General features: G+C 41.0%; 1 protein-coding gene across 2 annotated transcripts in view; it reads left to right on the top strand.

Moving 5' to 3' along the window:
• The window catches only part of Tgfbr2 (transforming growth factor beta receptor 2), an 83,599-nt gene that overhangs the window by 53,319 nt on the left and 12,237 nt on the right, over nt 1-18,043 (top strand). For both annotated transcript variants that reach the window (XM_005317310.5, XM_005317311.5), the window contains 2 exons: nt 7,933-8,732; nt 10,403-10,544. In XM_005317310.5, coding sequence (XP_005317367.1) covers nt 7,933-8,732; nt 10,403-10,544 — 942 coding nt within the window. The remainder of the gene's footprint in view (nt 1-7,932; nt 8,733-10,402; nt 10,545-18,043) is intronic.

Here is an 18,043-nt window from a genome sequence, read left to right as displayed (position 1 = left end):
GCTTGAATTTGTTTTCTTTTTATTGAGATGATGAATGGGGAATCATATCTCATTCTACACTTCTCCGCTAGTTAATTGACTAGAAAATTCTCATGGACCATTTTTTATTGCCTACTACTGAATAGAGTTGTACCAGCACTTTGCAAACAATTCCACTAAAAATTTCTTTGTGAGAGGGAAGCATCTCTGTGGCAGAGCATCAAGGAACTGGCAGAATACCAAGGAACTTACTCTATTTTTGGCTCAAACAGTACTTCTGAAGCTTTAATGTGTAAATGAATCACCTAGGAACTTTTAGTTGCAGATTCTGATTTAGTAGAACTTTTAATACAGTGCTGAGATTCAACATGTCCACTAGGTTCTCAGCTGATGGTGCCTCTGGTCCTGGGACCATATTTTGAATAACAAAATATTTAGAGATGCAGAAGATGGTGGTAAGAGCTTTGAACTCCATACATGTAAACCATATATATGTAGTGTCATAACTTGGAGTTTCTTTTTCTTCTTTTCTTTTTCTGTGTGTATGTGTGTACATAAGAGTGTATATACGTATGTGTGTGTGCATGTCACTCATAGACACATACATGTATATCATATACGGACACATATATATTATAGTCCATGTTCCCATTTCTTCAGAGCTACATGTCTTTGTTGTCAGTTAAATTCAGAATCCAGTCAAGGGCCACACAATAAATTTGATTGTTTTTGCCTCCTTGGTGTGCTTTTTTTCTATGACATTGGCTTTGAACAGGCTAGGCAGTTTATTTTTATAGAGGCACGTTCTGGATTTGTCTGATGTTTCTTACTTGATTATATTGAGATTAAATATTTTTGTAAGGATTTTACTGGTGTCTTATTGTGGGATTTTTTTTTAAACATAATCCTACAAAAAACAAACTCTATCTGTGTGTTCTGAGATATTATTACTAAGGAAACTGGAGATACATGCTTGGATGATAAAGCCATTGGTTTAAAAACTCAAGCAAATGATAACTATAAAAGTTAGAAATGATAGTTACTCTTGGAGGGAGGGAGGCAGGGAGGTGTCTGATTGGCTGGGGAACATGAAGGGACTTTTGAGGTGGCTGCCAATCATATTTTTTGACCTGACCAGTGGTAACAAGCATTTACCTTATAATAATTCACTTATTCTAGAAACTCACTTTATGCACTTTTCTGCATTTGTGTTTTATTTCAGAATCTAAAATATTTTTTTTACAAGAGAAAAATCAGAACAGTAATTAATGGAGGCCATGCCTTGCCCCTGGGCTAAAGAACCTTGTCCCTGGGCTTTCAAATTTTCTTAAGAGTTGGGAATGAGGAAGAAGGAACTCTGTGCTGTTGTTTATTTGTAAGCACCAGCTCTTTGTCAGGAACTTCAAATATATAATTGTTCTCAGAATCCTCTTTCCAAGTATTAGTCTCCTTTTAGGGGTAAGAAATGAAAAGTTAGAGTGATTCACTCAACAGCTGCCTGGCTGGTCTGAATATCTTCAGAGCCTTTGTTTTTTTCCCACATCACCCCACGGTCTCCCTAGCAATGCACCCGCAGGACTATTGAATAACTGAAAATTTCCAACCACGAGTGTCCCACACAGAGAGGCCAGGCTTAGTCGCAAATAAGGACCCATCTGCCAATGTCAGAGCCTTAATAAATAAATATTTTTTTTGAAAGACAAATGTCAAAGTCCTTTTGTCTCCTCCCTTTCTTTTTGGTCTCTAAAAGATAAGTGTTAGCATGCTATTAACAAAAAAAAAAAAAAAAAAAAAAGAAGAAGAAGAAAGAAAATTAAAAGAAAAAAAAAATGGACAGAAACCTCAAGGGGAAATCCCATGGCATACTTTCCTCTGATGTGACTGAAAAATAAACAAGTTGTCTTCTAACTTAAGCAAGAGTGCACATCCATGCATGCTCGCACGCACTCAGGAGACGAAGAAAACAGGTTGCTCCCAGACTCCTTTAAGTTCCTTATTATGACCCAGTCTGATACGAGTTTCCAAAAGATTCTAACCTCTTTAATGGTCCTAAATAAATGCTTCTAAATAAAAATCACTTATTAAAAAAACTAAATAAGGCAAACACAGCAAAAAAGCCTAAGTGGATTAGTTAATATGCCTTGATAAAAACCAAACGAACGTGAATGACTTTGAGAAGTGCACTCTTGCTTTAATAGTTGAGCGACTTTGGCAAATTTTCCACAATAAATGTGTTTGGAGCCAAATATCACCAAGACACAAGGTGATGGTTTTCTGCTCATGTCAGTCCCTTGGTATACTAATGAATGTCATGGGAGAAGCAGAGAGATTTCTTGTCATGAATGTCTTAATTATAAAGATGTTCACACACCAACATATTCCCCCCAAAGTAACAGAATATATAGGTAATTGGCCAAGACCCAAAGAAGGAAACTGTGCTAAAGAGAGATAGGCTAAGGGGAAGGAGGAACTTCCTGTCTCTAGTTATTATGTTAATTACAGATTTAAAAGGACAGCATTCATTTATGTATTGAGCATCTACTAGGGAGAAGCTTTCACTTGGTAGGAATATTTACTTTGCTAAGAATTTTACTTTGGTAAGGATATTGCAACAGCATCCAAACTCAATACCCTCCCCTGTAAAATGGGGTAACAGCATAACTTGTAGGGTTGCTAGGAAAGTAGTGTGAGATGATGTTTATATGATGAACCACTCAGTTTCTGGTCCCATAAAGCACATGCTGCTTTACTTATCTTTATTATCGTGAGAAGAATTTGAGAGAGGGCTTCCCAGTCCACTACAGAGCTCCCTTCACGACACAAGCTCTGGCTGATGATGTAGTTGCTCCAGCGGAACACACTCAGCAAACCAGGGAAATCTACCATTGGCAGAAGCTACTAACTTCCCAGAGAAAGGGATGAATCTCAAAATCTTCTCTGAGGCAAGCCTGGCAGAGAGACCAGAGTCAAATGCCTTCACGTTGCCGAAGGTACTTGACTTTTTGGATGTGTGTACTATGGAGTTCTTAGATGGCTGAAGTCTCCAGACTCTTTCCTGGAATGCTGTTTTCAAATGCACAAAATATAATCCTTAGGATTTGAAAGAAAAAAAAATTTATATTGAAATACAGTGACCAAAATATTTCAAAAATGAATTTGGATACTCTATTATGTCTTTATTTAGTAGTGCTTTATCAGGATCTAACTGGCAGCAGATCTGAAAATATTGAAAGGTCTAAGTGATGCAGGTAAGCAATAGGTCCAGACACCTGTAACAAACATAGATGGCATAAAAATCAGTGGTTTCTATTGGTGACAAAATCATAGGTAAACCTAATATTGGGAAATGTTAAATTTTAGTTAAAGGTTACAGAAAATTAGAGGTGTAACTTTTGCTCATTTGAATTCACAGAAGCACTGAATTCTATCCGCAGTGCTCAGGCTGAGAAGAGCTGATATTATAGAGTTGAACTTCATTTTTTTTTATGAAACTTAGGGAAATTCCACCCAGCGCTTTATCTAGTTTGATGTTCTATAATAAGAGACTATGTGTGGAAGATTCCAGTAGTTTAACAATTATGTCTTAAGCCCTACTGTGTGATAGGCAATGGAATAGTCTTTCATAAAAGAAAGATTTGGGGGGTTCTCCCCATGGAAAACCTTTTCCTCCACAGCAGGGAAAAGATACATATTTGTATGTTGTTCTTAGTTAAGAACCAAGGAGAATGTACCCAAACTCTGCTCTTTTAGATGCCCTGTCCACAGATTGCCCGTATCACCAAAGCAGCTATAAAAGCACTCCGTCCAGCCTCCAATCAAGAAAACCACTTTATCAAGTTGAGAGGCTCTATAAAGTCACCCTTCATTGGCTCTCAACAGTGTGAAGTTTAGGGAACATCATGGCATGAGGTTAAGAGCCCTGGCCAATCAAACAGAGCACCTTTCAGATGTCAGCTCTGCTATTACCTGAGTTGATGATTTTAGGGAAATTATTTATAGTTACTTGAACTTCATCTTCCCTATCTGTGAAACAGGGTTTATAATAATAGCCCTTTCTACCTCACAGTGGCTTTCTGTCAATTAAATGTAAATATTGTATAAAACAGCACACCGCCAAAGTTTATGTGTTTCTCTGTAATTGGGGATTGGTAGGAGGAAATGCTTCCTCTTGGTCTCTAGGTGAGATGCCAACAAGCTGTGGGTTTCTCTTGTAGCAGCCCAAGGGTTAATACTGCTAGAGGGTGTGGGTGGGTTCTGTTTAGATAGAGCCACATCCCAAGGCTTCCTTCCAGCCTGGTTTGCTATTGTTAGGGTATTTCACCACCTCTTTGATGTTTCTTTTTTTTTTTTTTTTATTGGTTGTTCACAACATTACAAAGCTCTTGACATATCATACTTCGAACAATAGTTTCAAGTGAGTTATGAACTCCCATTTTTACCCCAAATACAGATTGCAGAATCACATAGGTTACACATTCACATTTTTACATAATGCCATACTCGTGACTGATGTATTCTGCTACCTCTCCTATCCTCTACTATCCCCCTCCCCCCATCTTCTCTTTCTATCCCATCTACTGTAATTCATTTCTCTCCTTATTTTTCTTCCAATTCCAAGATTGACAGATGTTCTTCAAGAATTCCTCTCCCCACAGATTTTTACACATAGGTTTTCAAAAAGAAATCACAGGAAATTTGAGGGGAAAGTAAAAATATGGTTTTTGACTTTGAACTGGGGATTTCTAGAACCTTCCTCAGTCAATACCACACATAAACTTCAGGGGATTCCTGCTTTTGTATTTTTATTAGCCTGAAAAGAATTAGAACTGAATAAGGGAGATCCTTTTTGCATATGGCTAGGAATTATAAAATAAAATAAATTATAGAATAAATGAGTAGTTCATTTGCATGCTTTAATGAAATGGAGCCACATATAAATATTATGCAGTTAATACTTAAAATTTTCTAATTCCATTTCTTTGTATGTGAAAAAGAATATCATATTGGACTAAAGTCAACCTTCCCCAAATAGCAAATAGTTTAGGCTTTATAGGCCTTATATGATTTTATTGCAGGAACTCCATGCATGTATATTTGTGTGTGTGTGTTTGTGTGTGTGTGTTGGGGGGGTAATACTTTTTTAAAATAAAAAATAAATGAATAAATAAATCTTAGGTCATAGGGCTGTATTAAAAACTGGTCCTGGGCCCTGGAACATAGTTTACCAAGTCCTGCTAGGAAAGCTAAGAAATTTGAGGAATAATCTCTTACATAACACTCATACAACATACATTTGTTGAGAATCATTAAGTGGCTTATCCTGCATAAGGTTCAGGGTATATCCAGGTGATCAAAATAGAGCTGGCCATTGTTCATGTACAGCTTAATTTACCCTGAGAGAAAAGAAATCAGATAAACAAACCAATTTATGATCTAAGGCATTTTATATAGCTACAGGCATGGAGGATTGAAAAAGCTGGTGCTTGAAGCAAGCACCACCGTGGATGCTTCAGATAAGAGAGATGGAGTTTCAAGGAGCAAATGTTGTAATATGTGTTGTGCTTGAATGTTATTTTACCTGTCTCTGCAATTTTGCTCTCCAAGTTCATGCTTTGTGGGAAAACAGGGACAGTCCAAACAAATCCACAGGAGCATTTTTCTCCCCAAGGGTCATCAAAAAAAATTGCATACCTTTTCCATTCTTTTAAGTGCATTAATGTATCTCTTCCCAAAATTGTGATTTGTTTTCCCTCTGAGTTTCTCTAATTCTGAGGTCTTAGGGTTACTTCTCCAGTTTTTAGTGTCATCAAGTGGATTATAAGACCTTAGAATTTATAGTCAATGGAAGTTGATATTCCCATTTAGAGTTATTTTAAGAGCAGGTAGTGTATCATCATACACCTGAATATTCTAAATGGACATGTGCTGGCTTCATTTCTACTTTTATTTCATTAAATGATGATATCAAATACCATTTTGGTGATGGGTTCCCTTTGAGAAGTTAAGGTTGTCTCCATTCTACTTGGACTATATTCTCGACACTGGTTTTTGTTGTTGTTGTTGTTTTTGCTTAGACACCTGCAGTAAATGAAAACTGTCAATTGAATAATTACGTATCTTTTCTCCAACATAAAGTCTGGCTCCATTCTCACCTTTTTTCCTTTCTATTTCCCTGTGCAGGGCAATTCTAGGATAATTCCCCAGACAGATCATATATCCTTTCTCCTTAACGTAACACTGTTTCTATCCATCTTGGCCACCTCAAAAGCAGCCTTTGCCAACATGCCTTCTATGAGTCTCTGAGCTTTTCCACCCTCACCAGCACACAGACTGCACCACACATTGAGCTCACATCCCAGAGTGTCATATATTGCTCAGCATTTATGTACCTGTGTTTTAGTCAGGTTTTTGGTTTTTTTTTTTGTTGTTGTTGTTGTTGATGATGATGCTGTTGCCACTGTGACTAAAAGATCTGACCAGAACAATTTTAGGGAAGAAAAGTTTATTTGAGGGCTCATGGTGTCAGAGGTCTTAGTCCATAAAAGGCCACTCCATTCCTTTGGGCTCCAGGTGAGGTAGAACATCATAGCGGAAGAGTATGGCAGAGGGAAGCACCTCTTATGATGATCAGAAAGCAGAGAGAGAGAGAGAGGGGTTTCCACTTGTCAGGTGCAAATATACACCCCAAAGCTATGCCTCCCAATACCCACCACCTCCAGCCACACCCTACCACTTCAGTTACCACTCAGTTGATCCCTATCAGGGGATTAATTCACAGACTGGATTAAGACTCTCACAACCCAATCTCAACCTTCTTGCATTGTCTCATGTATGAGCTTTTCAGGGACAACTCACATCTAAACCATAACAACCTGCCTTAACCCCTCTACTGGATACTCCTTGAGGGCAGGGTCATACTCACAGTAGACACCTGGTAGTGTCTTCATCAATCACAGGGGCCTGTTTCTTTGCCCAAGAAAGAAAACTGGAAGCATTTCCATGTTCATCCTCTCTTACTTTGTAGCAATGTTTTCATTGTTGCTATTAATTCTTCTTCTTCCATGTAACTACAAATTGCATGTGCACAGCTGGGGATGTAGCAGGGCGCTAGAATCCTTGTATAGCCTGAGCATGGCTCTGGGTTGGGGGGGAATGTATGCACAGTGAAAACAGAAAAATGGGTGGACATGAGGTAATGGATTTCCAAAGAGACTCTCCCTAGAGACCCCTCTCTGCACAACTCATAGGCTCAGAGCTGATGTTTCCAGGTAGCCTGAATGCTGATCAGAGTAGGACATGTTAGAGCCTGGAAATGAGCAAAGTCTATGTCAGAACTGACTGAGGCTATCTCTGTTTTTTTTTTTTGTTTTGTTTTGTTTTTTGTTTTGTTTTTTTTAACCAGATGCCTTATATGCAAGCTTTGTGAAAGCAGGAGCTATTATCCTTCTGTTTATATTCCCAATGCCTCTGGCATTCAGTAAATGTTTTGTCTTTATTCAACAATATTTAGAACTTCTGTGTGCTAAGGGCATTTGTGGTAGTGAAGAAGTCCCTGCCAGCAGGGAGTTCCTTGTCTGCTGGGGTTGGGAGAGAAAAAAAGATGGAGATAAAAACCAAAAAGTGAGGTCCTAGTTATTATTTGGTTTAAATTGTGCTGAAATGTAACATATGAAAAGAATACCGTGCTATGAAAATATATAAGACATTTACATTTTCTTAAGACTTCCCTTAGAGACATTTAGGCTGAAGTTTGGGGTAAGAGTAGGAGATGTTGAGTGGAGAGCTAGAGGTAGAGAAGAATGGACAGGTGTACTGCAGCATCGCTGGGAAAAAAAAAATCCTAATATATTATCCACGAACACTATACAGATGCTAATGGGGAAAGACTAGAAACCAGGACTCACTCACGACTGAGCTCAACTCCTCCTCTCCCTTGTTTTGTTTCCACATCAGAATATACCACCAACAGTCCTGACCTGCTGTTAGTCATCTTCCAAGTGACAGGCGTTAGCCTCCTGCCACCGCTGGGAATCGCCATAGCGGTCATCATCACCTTCTACTGTTACCGCGTCCACCGGCAGCAAAAGCTGAGCCCATCCTGGGAAACCAGCAAGTCCGGGAAGCTCATCGAGTTCAGCGAGCACTGCGCCATCATTCTGGAGGATGACCGCTCGGACATCAGCTCCACGTGCGCCAACAACATCAACCACAACACGGAGCTGCTGCCCATCGAGCTGGACACCCTGGTGGGGAAAGGCCGCTTCGCCGAGGTCTACAAGGCCAAGTTGAAGCAGAACACTTCGGAGCAGTTTGAGACGGTGGCGGTCAAGATCTTCCCCTATGAGGAGTACGCGTCTTGGAAAACCGAGAAGGACATCTTCTCCGACATCAACCTGAAGCATGAGAACATCCTCCAGTTCCTGACCGCGGAGGAGCGGAAGACAGAGTTGGGCAAACAGTACTGGCTGATCACCGCTTTCCACGCGAAGGGCAACCTGCAGGAGTACCTCACACGGCACGTCATCAGCTGGGAGGACCTGCGCAAGCTGGGCAGCTCCCTCTCCCGGGGCATTGCGCACCTGCACAGTGACCACACCCCCTGCGGGAGGCCCAAGATGCCCATTGTGCACAGGGACCTTAAGAGCTCCAATATCCTGGTGAAGAACGACCTGACCTGTTGCCTGTGCGACTTTGGGCTCTCCCTGCGGCTGGATCCTACTCTGTCTGTAGACGACCTGGCTAACAGTGGGCAGGTAAGGAGAGCTGATGCCACGTCCCTCTTCCCTTGTGTCTGTCCTCACTCTACTTCTCCATCAGTATCTCCTGCCTCTGTGCCACACAGGTGTATACCCTGGATCCTTATTTAGGGAGTCTAACCAAAGTCAGCAGTCTGCCCTGGGAATCCTCCATTCTCTCTTGCTGATGGACAACCCTTCTCCTCCTGTCTCCAGATCTTTTCCTATTCAGGGTAAACATTTTTTTTTTTCTCCAAGTCAATCTTCATTTCTTTTCCATCTGCAAATATTTTTCTTGGCTTGGAGCACTGTTGGCATTGAACTCTGTTCTTGACCTCTCTTTTAGTTGTACTTAGCCCCCTGTAACTCTGTACTACTGGTAGTTATACTGGTTTCTAGATTCTAGAAGGCAGTCTCCCTGACATCTAGATCCATATCTGTGTGATCACCCAAGACATCCAGCACAGTGCCTTGAAAGTGAAACGGACCTATAAGCTTTTGGTGAGTGAATGAACAATTCCACTTAGGAAGCACTCTCACAGATTAAAATGGAAATCTATTTTGGCTAAGGAGTCCAAAAAGTGGGAGTGATTAAGAATTATCCGGGCATCCTTTGTGAATGGTGGGCTCCATGTGGTCACTCATTGTAGCCCATCAGGATTATCATTACTTTCTCTGGCCCAGCCTGGTGGCAGGGCCTGCTTCTGTAGTGAGCGGTTCCTGCTCAGGGAGTGCCCTGTGTCCATGGCAGCAAGGCAGTGTTGAGGTAAACACGCGGAAACATAAACAGATTGGTGGGCTATGGTAATGAGTCATGCAAGGATTTGTTAAAGAGAAAAATTCCTTCTAATATACACTAATAAGGAGCATTCCTTGAAATGATGATAGCAAATTACTGGGCCTTCCTTAGATCCTTGGAGCAATAAGGTAATTGTCATTAATCAGGCTGTACATATTTCAGTCTCAAATCAAACATTGATTTTTTGAAATTTTTTTCCCTAGAAGTATTTTTTCCTTTGGATTGTGGGCTCCATGTTTGCATGTTCTCAAGTGGTAGAGATCATTGCAGGCTAAATCAAAGTATAACTTATAAGACACACCCACAACAATTATAATGGAATTCAGGTTTGGTCTTTTATGGTGGAGATATTTTCATACAATTTTGATTTTTTTTTGAGATTTATGAAATTATACTACATCCTTGGCACACTGGAATGTGCCATGGGGTAGACAGAGATTAAAATCATCCTCAATGATCAAAACTGATGGCAATTATTTTTTATCATGAGCCTTGGAGTTACAAAAATGAAAAATTATTGAATTTACAAAAGCAAAAGTAAACATCTAAAATATCACAGATGCTGTCTCTAAGGTTATCTCTGTAAGGATGTCATTGAATAATGTGTTGACATATATCACAGGGATAGCTAAGGCAGCTCTGAGCTTTGACACTTCCTTATTTTGGCAAGCTTTGTTTATAGTCTTTAAAGGGTTTTCAGGGAGAGAACATCTATTTTTAAAAATAACCATATATGCCATATCTTTCTGTGCTATTCTCTTTATCTAAAACTGCATTGTGTTTCTTTTAAAAATCATCTGTGACCTTGAGGGACAAGCATTTCTACACTGTGGAAATAATGATGCACTTGGGCTTCACTGACAGGTCTCAATGTTTATTTTTGCTTTAGGTGGGAACTGCAAGATACATGGCCCCAGAAGTCCTAGAATCCAGGATGAATCTGGAGAATGTTGAGTCCTTTAAGCAGACCGATGTCTACTCCATGGCTCTGGTGCTCTGGGAAATGACATCTCGCTGTAATGCGGTGGGAGGTATGTATGGACCATACTATCTATCATGGGGCTGTGGTGGACCAGCCTTCAGAATGATGTGATGTTATTTGCTTCAACCCTGGTTCTAGGGCTTCGCCACTAAGTGGTTAGCTCCACAATAATAGCTAGTTGAGTTCTGCTAGCACATAGTCATTTCCAGAACCATTTGAAATCATGCTAAACAGAAAGCCATGTTTGGAACATAAAACTTTGCAACTCCTTCAATAAGGTTTTGTACAGTTACTTTTCTCTTGATGCATCACTCCACAAATATTTTAATATCTATCAGGAGACGAGCACTAATATGGAGAAGAATTATTTGTCATTATTAAATAGATAATATTCAGATTAGCATCTGGCTTTTGTTTCTTTTTATATTGGAAAGTTTTTTGTTTGTTTGTTTGTTTTTTAATTGCAAGGTCTGGAAAAAGGATTGAACTAAAAATTGACTTAGATAGACATAATACTGTTGTTGATGTTGGGGGTATTGAGGAATGTATCCTTTGGCTGGCTAGGCCTCCAAGACTGATTAGGAGACTGACTTTTCTCCTGCTTTTCCTAGGTAAGCCCCTGGTGATCTGGCTGACCTTCTCTTTTTTCCCCTAAGTTCAGCACTTCCTTTCCTTTCTTGAGCATTCTCTCATGGCTTTCCCAAATTCTTCACAAGTTGCAATCTGAATCTGAGTCCTTTCTGTGGTCAGTGACCTTGACTGCTCTTGACCATGAGAATGTAGATAAGGATGGGCATTGCTTGGGATGCAGGGGTAAGCCCATTGTTTGGGGAAGTATTGTCCCCTGATCATCTAGTAGGTGAGAATGGCAGATGTCTGCATCGCTATACGCTTTGCTGATTCTCTCCTCAGTAATTTTCATCAAGGTCTTGGGTATCACCTGAGAAATGTGTATGCCCCAGCCTTGCCCTGGCTGGCTGCCAAATAAAGTCAAGTTAAATTTATTATATATAATATTTAATAATGGGATTGAACCCAGGGGTGCTTAACCACTGAGCCATATCTCCAGCCCTTTTTAATTTTAAATTTAAGACAGGGTCTCACCAAATTGCTTAGGGCCTGGCTAATTTGTTGAGATTGTCCTTGAACTTATGATCCCTCCTGCCTCAGCCTCCTGAACCGCTGGGCTTACAGGTGTGTGCCACCATGCCTGGCATTAATTTTATTTTTAACTTTTTATTTTGTAATAATTTTAAACTTAGAGAATAAATGAAAAAAAATAGCACAAAGAGTTCCCATCTGCTACTGACTCAACTTCCCCTAATGTTAACATCTAACCCAAACCATAGTATGCAGTTATCAAAAATAGGAAATTAACATTGGTATCCTGCTGTTAATTATAGACCTTACTTGAAATTCCAAGTCTCTAGGAATAATGTCCTTTTCTGGAACAGGATCCAGTTGGGGACACACATTGCTGTAACCTGGGTGCCTCTGTAGTGTCCTTTACCTCAGCTTATCTGTTTTTTATGACCTTGGCTTTTGCGAACAGTTTAGACCAGTCACTTTATAGACTGTCTCACACTTTGGGTTTCTCGATGTTTTCTCATGATCAGATAGTCATATGAATTCTGGGCAAAGAGATAACTACAGATATGATGTTGGGCCCTTCTGGTTGCATCATGTCAGGGGGCACAACATCACCAGTGGCAGAAGTTAAATCTGACCCCTTTGTTAAAGTTGTTATCTACCACGTTTCCCCCTTGTAAGGATACCATTATTTCATTTGTAATTAACACATACCTCATGGCAAGATACTCTGACCTGTTTCTAAAGATATTAAACCCTGTTTAGTAAAGATACTTCAGACCTTTTCCTTTTGTACGCTAACTTGAAGATCCATCAATAATTCTTGCTTTCAACGATTATTGCTGCAATACTTGCCTAATGCAGATTTTCTTTTTTCTTATTCCTTCATTTATTAATAGGTATTCTCCTTTAAAGAAGATCTGTCCCTTCTCTCACCACCCCTTGTCATTTTTCATTAACCATGTATTTATACCATCTTGGAATTATGAACGTTAATTTCATTCTATGATTATCCAATAGTGGCATTATCTATGTTGTTGTTCAAATTGCTACCACTTTGGTTAGAGGGCCAACTACCTGACATTTTGTCCAAGGCAAATTCATCTGGTGTCTTTGCTGGCTCTGATTTTTCCTCCCTTTCAGAACATGTCAAGAGTGGGTCCAGGACATCCCCTCCCTCCCTGCACCTTGCTGGGCCCCAGCATGGAGGCATTATTTCCTACCTGGCTTGACCCTGTTATTTTCTGGTTTCCTGCTGAGATTTCTTCCCCAAAGACACTTCCAAAAGTAACTTTGTTTTCCTTGTGCAGTGAAATTTGTTTAACCAAGTTTCAGCCACTAAGAATAATTTTCTGCCTGAAAGCTTTGACAGTTCCAAAATGAATCTTTAGACCGATATGAGCTGTGTCAGAGACAATGCTGTTGTCTCTGTCAGAATAAATTTACCTAGATTCCAGTATCTTCTGCATTGCTTTCAAAACTCGTGATTCTAAAAACATGAGCTGGAGGCTGTGACTCTCTTTCCCTCTGTCAGCACAGCGAGCTTATTAAGGCCCTGCGTGAGCTCTCTGCCTTCATTGTTATCAATGACTAAAGCCCTTTCCTGTTGATATTTGCTGAGTGTGGAAGAATTTAGGCTAATGGGGAAGAACCAAGTCCTCCAACTTTTACGAGTTCTAAAAAGGGATGCAGTGTAAACACGTTTTCCTAAGGAAGGAACAGGATCTGGTTTGTTCAGCTAGTCTCAAAAAAACACTTTTATAACCTTTAGGATAAGAACAGACAGCATTTAGGGAACCGGAAAGAGGCCATCCCGGTTCTGATTTTGTTTGATCTTGAGCCCACAGTCCTGTTTCTCCCATCTCCACCCAGGCTGCACACACCAAGGCTATTTACCCATCCTCACTCTCACCCTGACACAAGCCATTACTTGTTCAAATATGTGATCTCACACAGCAGGCCCCTTCTTCCGTAAGCATTTCTACTTTTTGTTTTTAATTATTGATTCATTGCTTTTTGTTGTTGTTGTTTTTGATACATCTTGAAAACCTTAAAGACATAACATAAAATTAGAACTAATAAAAACAATTAAAAAAAAAAAAGACAGGATTTTTTTTTTTTTTTTTTTGTCTAGTCTTAATTTCAGAGACGTTTCTTTTGCATTCCAAGAGTCCCTTGGAAAGCACGTGAAGCCAGAGCACAAATGTTCCTTCCAAGCCTGGGCTCCCTGTGTTGTCTTCTCTTTTGCCCTTATAGAATCACAAAGGGAAGAACAGGCTTGATCTCAAAAAGTTCATAGTCCATTGAAAACAGAATTTGATTTCTCCCCTTTTGTGCTTTTTAAAAATTCACACACACACAGGCATCTCTTACTTTACTAACAGCTGATGTTAGATTTAAATGTATAAGGTGCTGGGAAGAGGGAGAGATGAAGCTTTGGCTTCATTCCTAGGACGTGACAGACAGCACAACTTCTTATCAGTGAATCTCATTTCAACAAAGGAAAAGAGTATACTTCTTTTATCTGATAAATATTGACCAATGCTTTACTTAACTACAGAGATGAACTAATGTCCATTCCAGTTTATTCTAGGGCAGAAAATGTCACAGAAGAGTTTGAAACCCTCTCTCCTGCCCTTTGGTGACTCCATTCTATTCTTCTGGTTGAGTCCAGTGTTTCACGTGTGCTAAGGCCTGGCCCTTGCTTGCCTCTCTAGGCTCACCTGCACGAGCTGTTCTTATTCTGTAGTCCTTATTATGCTTTGGTCTCACCTCTAGGCCTGGCTCATATTATTCCCTGACATTAAACAGACTTTTTTTTTTTTTTTCATACTGAGGATTGAACCTAGAGGCACTTAACCACTGAGCTACATCTCCAGCCTTTTTACTTTTTAAATTTTTGAGACAGGATCATGCTAAGTTGCTTAGCACCTTGCTAAATTGCTGAGGCTGGCTTTGAACTTGCCATCTCCTGCCTCCCCGCCTCCCAAACTGCTGGGATTACAGATGTGTGCATCTCACTTGGGCTTAAATGGACTTTTTAATAGGCTGGTGCTGTTTAATTTTGACAATAGCAACAGAAAAGGAAAGCAGTAAGAACAGAGAATGGAATGCCCAGGCCAGATAGAAGGAGACTGATGTTCAGGTCAGGCAGTGAGAGTTAGATCAATTCTCAAAGGAAGAGCCAGGGAGACTCAGGGCTGTCCTTTTGAGTTGCTCCTTTCTCAGCCAGCTTCTCCTCCATACAGGGAAGTAAAGGGTAAATGTGAGACACATATTGCAGCACCCAGAGAAGCCCGGCTCTTATCTGGGTAGAAAGTGTAAACAGATGGTAACCGTGCATTTTGATGCCAACTACTCTTGCCCTGTTTAGCAAGAAATTCTGCCAGGGAGCCCAATGGATGGGTTGTCATAAGTGAAGAGAGTGGTCCAAAGAGAAAAGCTTCCTGGTAGAGGTAGGTTTGATCCAGATGAAGAAAAGTCACAAGGGAGTAATAGTTACTGTGGCTTAAGCACTTGCTTCAGGTAACAGCTCACCTAATCTACCAGAAATACTTTGAGGCATGTCCTGTTACAAGCCTCATTTCACAGATGAAAAGATTGAGGTTTCAAGAGGTGGAAAAGTTGTAAAACAGGAATTGAAGCCTTGTTGTCTGACTCAGTAGCCTACAGATCCTAACCATCCTGGTGCAGAACCAGCCTGGCTGGTGGAGAACATGTCCAATAAATAGCTCCAAGGGTCATTATTTTTACTGATGGGTAGTCGGAGCTACTCTGGCATCTCAGCCATTGACATGAAGCCTTTCGGGGGGTATCGAGCTAGACAATCACGCACTTGAGGACCATTCGGTGATAGCCTCACTTCTGAAAGTCTGTACCAATTGATTTTCCTGGCTCCTCTGGGCAAATCTCTCTTTGCAGAATACCAAGGCTGATAATTCCTGTGCCTGTCCCAGCCCGCAGTGCCTTAAATCTGAGATAACTTCCTTATCCTTATTTCCCTGACAATGCATTCACTCATTCATTCATTCACTTCACTCAAGAAATATTTATTGAGTAGCTAATGTGTCTCAGGCATTATTCAAAACAAAACAAAACAGGCTTTTCTCCAAGGGTCAGGGAGTTCAGTGATAGTATTCTAGAAAGACAGGTAATGAACAAATAGATACATGATATGACAGGAAAAGTTATCTGAGTGTGATAATTTTATTTTTTTCCACATTATTTTATTGGTGCATTATATTTGTATGTAATGATAGGATTTGTTGTTACACATTCATATGTGCACACAATGTAACAATTTGGCCAATATCACTCCCCAGCACTTCTCCCCTCCTTCGCCTCCTCTCACCCCCTAGTCTCTTTGCTCTGCTGATGTCCCTTTGATTTTCATGAGATCCCTTCCACCCACCTTTCTTTTCCTTTTTCCTCTCTAGCTTCCACATATGAGAGAAAACACATGACTCTTTAACCTTTTGAGATTGACTTCTTTCGCTTAATGTAATGGTCTCTAGTTCTATCCATTTTCCTGCAAATGACATAATTTCATTTTTCATTACGACTGAATAAAACTCCATTATGTAGATATACTACATTTACCCATTCATCCCTTGGTTCATTTTAGAAAGAAAAATAAAGTAGGTTTAGGGGACAGGTAGGGACAGAGGGTGTTATTTCGGACACTTGGATCATTGGAAAGAAGACAAAGGAAAAAACCAAGAAATGAAGTCTTCAGGGTTGTTTGAAGAAGGAAAAGCACAGGAGGAGGTGATTGGTTCCTGTTTTATAAAGGTGCAAAGTCATGAGATCGCCTCCTTGCAAAGACAAACCTGGACACTGGCGTTCTTCTTTCATGAAAAATGCCTGTCCCGGCCTTGGATTTGTTTGGTGTCCATGCAAGCGGGTGGGAGGCTCAGAGGGCAGGCCCAGGGCCCCTGTTGGTGAATACAGCAGGCACAACGTTTGTGTCATCTCAGCCAGAATGGCCCCCCAGGAGCACAGCCTTCCAAATCCTGGGCTCAGCAGCCAGCTGAGCAAGCATTTAAGGAGGGGTAACAACTCCAAGAACAGCTCCTTAGTAGTGACAGTCTGTGAGAAAGACAGAAAATACCAGTGAAAGAAAGGGGGCGGAGGAAAGAGAACAAAAAGAAAGAAGGCGTTGGAGAGAAGGCCCAGGGAAGAACTCAATCTAACCATTTCATTTCACTGGATTTGAAGGGAGAGGGCGTGCCATTTGGAAAGCCAACATAAAAAATCAGGGGCGCTCCTTTGGGGAGAACTGTCAACAGCTTTGTTGCCCCGCAGAGTCGAAACTACAGTCAAAACAACAGCTGCGCACCAGATGCTGACGCGGAGGAAGGCCACTGCTGGCCCAGAGACCTGCCTTCCTGGGGGCCGAGGCATTGCAGGGAGAGAGGCAAACTTAGTTTCCCTTTGGAGAAGCTGAGAAATGTCCTGAGAAAAATAAAAAAAGAAGCTGCAAGGTCTGCCACTCCATCAGAGAACAGGCTGCAGCTCCAGGCAGCTGCAGAGAGACAGAAGGGAACCAGGGGTCTGCTCAAGCAGAGAGACAGAGAGGTTTCTTGGAAGCGATGTTGTTTGAGGCGCTTGGAGAAAGACCTGTCTTTGGGGCTTGGTTTCATGGAATGGTTCTGCTCTGCAGGCATCTGCCTTGGGTTGGGTGCCCTGGAAAAAAAAGAATATGAATCTTAGAAGTGTATTGGGGAAGAGATCACAGGAAATGCCAGGAAGGGAATAAGGAAATGAGTCAGGAAAGGGAAGGAAGCCAAGACAGGGTGTCTTATCAGGCGGTTCCCACTGTGGGCAACTGCAGCGCAAGCATGCATGCAGCAAAGCACGCGCACCAGCTGCGGACAACCTGACTCGCAGGAAACTGCTGTTTACCCTCCACCTCCCTGTCCATCTTTGATGCAGAGGCACTCCTCCGGTCAAAGTGGAGGAGTGCCTCACCAGCACCCCCAGCCTGCCCCACGTGGCACAAGCCAGCCCAAGAGAGAAACCAAGTGCAGAGGGAGCACTGTGTCCCTTGCTACTGACGGGGAGTGAGGACTTTACTCACCTTGTGGATTCAGAAAATGTGGTGCAAAGTCTTTTTAAAATATATTTAAAAATTTTTCCATGACCCTAGATACACACACACACACACACACACACACACACACACACAGATTGTGCCATGATCAGGTCAAGGTAATTGGCCTCTCACCCCAAACATTGACTATTTCTTTGGGTTGGGAGCATTCAAAATGCTCTCTGCTTTCTGCTTCCAAATAGATAACTAATTGTTGTTAACTATGGTTACAAAATCTTGACACCTCTTTTCCAAGTCCTCCTACCTCGTTTATGATAAAGCCAGGACAAAAGTAATTTCCCTTCTCAGGGTGAATAGTGCTAACATGTTTTAAAGTGCTATACTCAGTTTTACTCTGTAAGCTCTGC

The sequence above is a fragment of the Ictidomys tridecemlineatus genome, chromosome 2 (genome assembly GCF_052094955.1).
Source record: "Ictidomys tridecemlineatus isolate mIctTri1 chromosome 2, mIctTri1.hap1, whole genome shotgun sequence".
Taxonomy (NCBI): Eukaryota; Metazoa; Chordata; class Mammalia; order Rodentia; family Sciuridae; genus Ictidomys; species Ictidomys tridecemlineatus.
The sequence above is the reverse complement of the archived record's forward strand: the minus strand, read 5'-3'. Positions and strand labels throughout refer to the sequence as shown.